Raw genomic sequence first — 5,304 nt, 5'->3', positions numbered from 1 at the left:
TCCAAACATAATAAGCCAAGAACAAAAAATAACCTATGAAGCCCTATTAAACACTAAAGGAAGTCTTAAAACTAGAGAAAGACTTAAAGAGGAAGGTATAGTAATAGATTGGCTTCCATATTACCAAATTCAAAGCAGATATAAAAGGGACTTGGTACAATTTGGAATATGTAACAAACAAAATGAAATAGACAAAATATTGACAGGATCTGACAAAAAATTTATAACTAAAATGTATATTTATCTATTAAACTATGAAAACATTGAAGAAATTGTTAAACCTAACATGATATCTTGGATGACCAACTTTTGATATGCAATTCAGCTAGAAGACTGGGAAAAACTATGGTCAGTTAATTATAAGATGACTTTGTCAACACCATATAAAGAAAATCTTTATAAAATGTTCTTCCGATGGCATTATGCGCCAGCACGCCTAGCCAAAATGAATGTAAACATTAGTAACAAATGTTGGAAGTGTAAAAAAGAAGTGGGAACATACTACCACATATGGTGGCAATGTAACGAAGCAAAAAAATTTTGGATTCAAATTAGGGCATGGATGGAAGAAATATTGGGCTATAAAATTGAAATAAAACCGGAAATGTACTTATTAGGCATAATTAGAGGCAAACACAGCAAAGAAAATTACTACCTAATAAATCACTTACTTACTGCTGCAAGATTAGCATATGCACAAGTCTGGAAACAAGATAAGATTCCAAACAAAGAAACGGTAATTAAAAAAATATTAGACTGCGCCAAATTTAGCAAATTAACATACGAAATTCAAAACCAACAAAATAAGGACTATTACAAAGTGTGGGAAAAAATTTACAACTGGGTGGAAATCAAGAAAAAGGTATAGTAAATAGAATTGTTAAAAAATAAATCTTGTAAATATATTAAGTGTAAATGTTTAATGTTGTATTGTTTGATGTCTAAATGTTTGTAAGTTATATAAAATAAAATAAAAATTACAGGAAAAAAAAAAGAATATCTCTTGATACAAGATATAGGGGATTAGTATTTGAATTTTCATGAGCTAAACTAAAGAAAATTTTGATTGGCTGTATCTTTTTTTACTTTGGCCTTAAAGAGACAGTGTAAAAGAAGTATGCATTGTAGAATATAATGACAATGAAGGACTAAAAATACAGTGGAACAAAAGATTTGACTTTGAGAATTGATTTTTGGTGAACTAATTGGATATTGCAATTGGATTTCTGCTGTTGGAGTAATCTGTGAAGACCGGTCTGTAGAAGATTAATTTGTGAGAGATTAAAATCATATCTGGATTATATTGGACTATATGAAAATATGACTATTGGATTACTTGTATAAAAATTGGACAGAACTTGTACATCGGACTACAACTGAAGATTTTTTTCTTTCTCATCAGCGGGAGACTGATTTTTTGCCTAAATTTGAGATCTAAGGATTAAACAAAGGAAGAAAAAGAAAAGAAGGACAGAATTTTAATTTTTTTTTAGATTTAAAAAGAACTGAACAGAAAATATAACTTAAGTATATCTAGTTATTATTTCTTTTTAACTCTCTTATTATTGTATCCCTTTTTCTTTTTCTCTTGGTATATTGTTAAGAATAGAATGAATTGCTAACTTCTCTTCCCTCCCTCCAGGTTTGGTATACCCCCAACTCCCAATATATTTTTCTTTTGTATTGCTGCAGTTTGCATTATATATTTTCCATTTTTTTCTTTTTTCTCTTTTCTGCTATTTTTATCAGATCTGACTAAGCTGATTAAGTAGATTAAGTTTGATAAATTATTTAAGTGTGTAATATCTACATTTACTTACATTTATAAGTTTTATAAGTGGTATTCTGATAACTGATTAATTCTCTTTTTTGTTCTTTTTATTTTTGTGTTTGTTTTATCTTTCTCTTTAATTACTTCAACGGTTAAGTAATTGAGTATTATAAGATTTATATAACTAAGCTTTATATTATATTATATTTTTCTACAGTAATGAAGTATATAATAAGCATATATCAATAAGTTTTTGATTGTTAACTAGGTATTAAATAGTAAATAGGTAATTCATAGACTCATTTTATGATTATATACCCCAGAAATTCTGATCTCTCTTTTGTATGGGTGTGAGTGGTATGATGCAGTTTCTCTGAATGTAACTTTTATAAATTAAGCAATAAGTGAATTTCATAAGTTTTAAGTTACCAAGCGGATGTCATTTTAGAAAAGTTTTAATTTTACTACAGGTCAAAAGAAGCCAAGAAATTCATTTAAGATGTTGAATATACCCACTATTATAAAAACTTCTAAAAAACAGATTTCGGCTCCATCTTTGGCTTCACAAGAATATCCATCTCAATCTCCATCTCAACAAAAAATGATAACAAGTATCCTAGCAAAAGAGAAAGAGGAGAAAGAAAAAGTTCAACCACAACCTACTCTCCAAACCATTCAAGATTCATTGTCTGTCATACAAGATTTTATGCAGAAAACTCAGATCTCTATTGATACCAATAGAGAAGAAGCAAGACAGCAACATGAAGATTTGAAAGCTGAAATGGGAGATTTAAAAGTTGACACGGGAGAAATGAAGGAAAGAATGAAAGAAATGGACGTAAAAAATGAGGATATACAACAAACTTTAAAAGAAAATGATCAAAGGATCAAGACAGTTGAAAGAAAAATGGAGAAAGTAGAGCAGAAAATGGAAGAATTCGAGGAGCGCAGCAGTATAATTAACAGAGGATTTGATGAGGCAATAACCCATTTTGAATTACAATGTGCATCGTACGGATTGAGATTTCAAAATATCGTAGAAGAAAAGGATGAAGACTTAGGCTCAAAGATGGCTGAGATAATAGGAGAGATTCTACAGGTCGACCCCCAGGAACTGACAAAAGAAATTGATGAACAAGTTTCTTGGATTATTTAATCCATTTACATTGACTGAGAAAATTTTTGTATCAGACGACATGACTATTTGAACAAGTTTCGTCAGAAAACATAACCTACCAAGGGAGGTCCACATAAAATTTATAAGAAAGACTATAAGAGATGCTGGGGAGAGGTAGATATGGCGGGAGTCACGGGATTAGCCATTCTGGAGGAAGAAGGGATCGCTGCTTAAAAGTGATCCCCTGTTCTGGTCCTGTGAGCTCATCCCGGGGTAGTGGTGATGAGTGTAATCCATGCCCTGGGCTCAAGCTGCTGCTGCTCAATGCCAGATTGGTAGTAAACAAAGCTCTCCTCATCCGGGATTTAATCCTGGATGAGGAGGCCGATCTGGCATGTGTGACTGAAACCTGGCTGGGCCCTGAGGGAGGAGTTCCTCTCTCAGAATTATGCCCAGCCGGGTTTCAGATATGGCATCAGCCTCGACCCCAGGGAAGGTGGGGGAGTGGCTATTATAGCCAGGGAGAATCTTTGCCTGCATAGACTCGTTGCCCCTGAGATTGCGGGTTGTGAGTCACTCCTTGTGAAGTTGGATTCAGGGGTTCAGGTGGGCTTGTTACTCATGTACCTGCCTCCCAGCTGCGCGTCAACAGCCCTGCCTGTGCTCCTCGAGGAGGTGGCTGGGTTGGCAGTGGAGTTCCCTGGACTTATTGTCCTGTGGGACTTCAATCTGCCGTCACTCAGTGGTTCCTCTGGATTGGCACAGGAGTTCATGGCTACCATGACAGCCATGGACCTGACCCAAGTAGTTCAGGGTCCGACTCACGAGGGTGGACACACACCCGATATGATATTCCTCTCGGAGCAATTGAATAATGGTCTGAGACTAAGGGGCTTAGATGCATTGCCTTTGTCATGGTCAGACCATTTTCTACTGTGGCTCGATTTCCTGGCTCCAATCCCCCCCGCAGGGAGGCGGAACCTCGACTCCAATTGGGAAACAGAGTCGACTGACAATGAGTCAGTCGAGGTGACTGGGGCATGTACTTGTCCACCTGTCAGGGAGGAGTTTGATCTGGTGACAACTGATGAAGTGGACAAGGCCATTGGAGCTGTGAATTCCGCCACCTGTCTACTGGATCCGTTTCCCTCTTGGTTGGTTTCAGCTGGGCCCAGGAGATTGTCAATGCCTCCTTGGGGAGGGGGTCCTTTCCGGCCCTTTATAAGGATGCACTTGTGCGCCCCCTCCTCAAGAAGCCTTCCCTGGACCCAGTCGTGTTTAATAACTACCGTCCAGTCTCCAACCTTCCCTTTATGGGGAAGGTTGTTGAGAAGATGGTGGCGCTCCAACACCAGTGGTCCTTGGAAGAAGCTGATTATCTAGGTCCCCAACAGTCTGGATTCAGGCCCAGCTACAGCATGGAAACTACTTTGGTTGCGTTGATGGATGATCTCTGGCAGGCCCGGGACAGGGGCTTGTCCTCTGTCTTGGTGCTTCTTGACCTCTCAGCGGCTTTCGATACCATCAACTATGGTATCCTTCTGCACCGGCTAGAGGGGTTGAGAGTGGGAGGCACTGCTCTTCAGTGGTTCTCCTCCTACCTCTCCAGTCAGTCACAGTCGGTGTTAGTGGAGGGTCAGAGGTCGACCTCTAGGTGGGCTGCCTCAGGGGTCGGTCCTCTCCCCCCTGCTATTTAATATCTACATGAAACCGCTGGGTGAGATCATCCAAGGGCATGGGGTGAGGTATCATCAATACACCGATGATACCCAGCTATACATCTCCACCCCATGTCCAGTCAACAAAGCAGTGGAAGTCATGTGTCGGTGCCTGGAGGCTGTTGGTGCCTGGATGGGTGTCAACAAACTCAATCTCAACCCAGACAAGACGGAGTGGCTGTGGGTCTTGCCTCCCAAGAAGGACAATTCCATCTGTCCATCCATTCCCCTGGGGGGAGAACTATTGACCCCCTCAGAGAGGATCCGCAACTTGGGCATCCTCCTCGATCCACAGCTGACATTGGAACATCACCTTTCGACTGTGGCAAGGAGGGTGTTTGCCCAGGTTCGCCTGGTGCAACAGTTGCGGCCCTATTTGGACAGGGAGTCATTGCTCACAGTCACTCATGCCCTCATCACCTCGAGGTTCGATTACTGCAATGCTCTCTACATGGGGCTACCTTTGAAAAGTGTCCGGAAACTTCAGATCGTGCAGAATGCGGCTGCAAGAGCCATCGTGGGGCTCCCTAGATTCGCCCACATTTCTGCAACACTCCGCGGCCTGTACTGGCTGCCGATTGGTTTCCAGTCACAATTCAAAGTGTTGGTAATGATCTTTAAAGCCCTACATGGCATTGGGCCAGAATACATCTGGATCTGCCTTCTACCGCACAAATCCCAGCGGCCGATAAGGTCCC

General features: G+C 40.0%; 1 protein-coding gene across 1 annotated transcript; it reads left to right on the top strand.

Moving 5' to 3' along the window:
- The first annotated feature begins 2,270 nt into the window (after nucleotides 1–2,270).
- LOC139168571 (tropomyosin alpha-4 chain-like) lies at nucleotides 2,271–2,927 on the top strand. Its single transcript, XM_070754195.1, has one exon. It carries the CDS (start codon nucleotides 2,271–2,273, stop codon nucleotides 2,925–2,927), a length of 657 nt encoding a protein of 218 aa, XP_070610296.1.
- Nucleotides 2,928–5,304: the final 2,377 nt, after the last annotated feature.

The sequence above is a fragment of the Erythrolamprus reginae genome, chromosome 5 (genome assembly GCF_031021105.1).
Source record: "Erythrolamprus reginae isolate rEryReg1 chromosome 5, rEryReg1.hap1, whole genome shotgun sequence".
NCBI classification, from domain to species: Eukaryota; Metazoa; Chordata; class Lepidosauria; order Squamata; family Dipsadidae; genus Erythrolamprus; species Erythrolamprus reginae.
The sequence above is the reverse complement of the archived record's forward strand: the minus strand, read 5'-3'. Positions and strand labels throughout refer to the sequence as shown.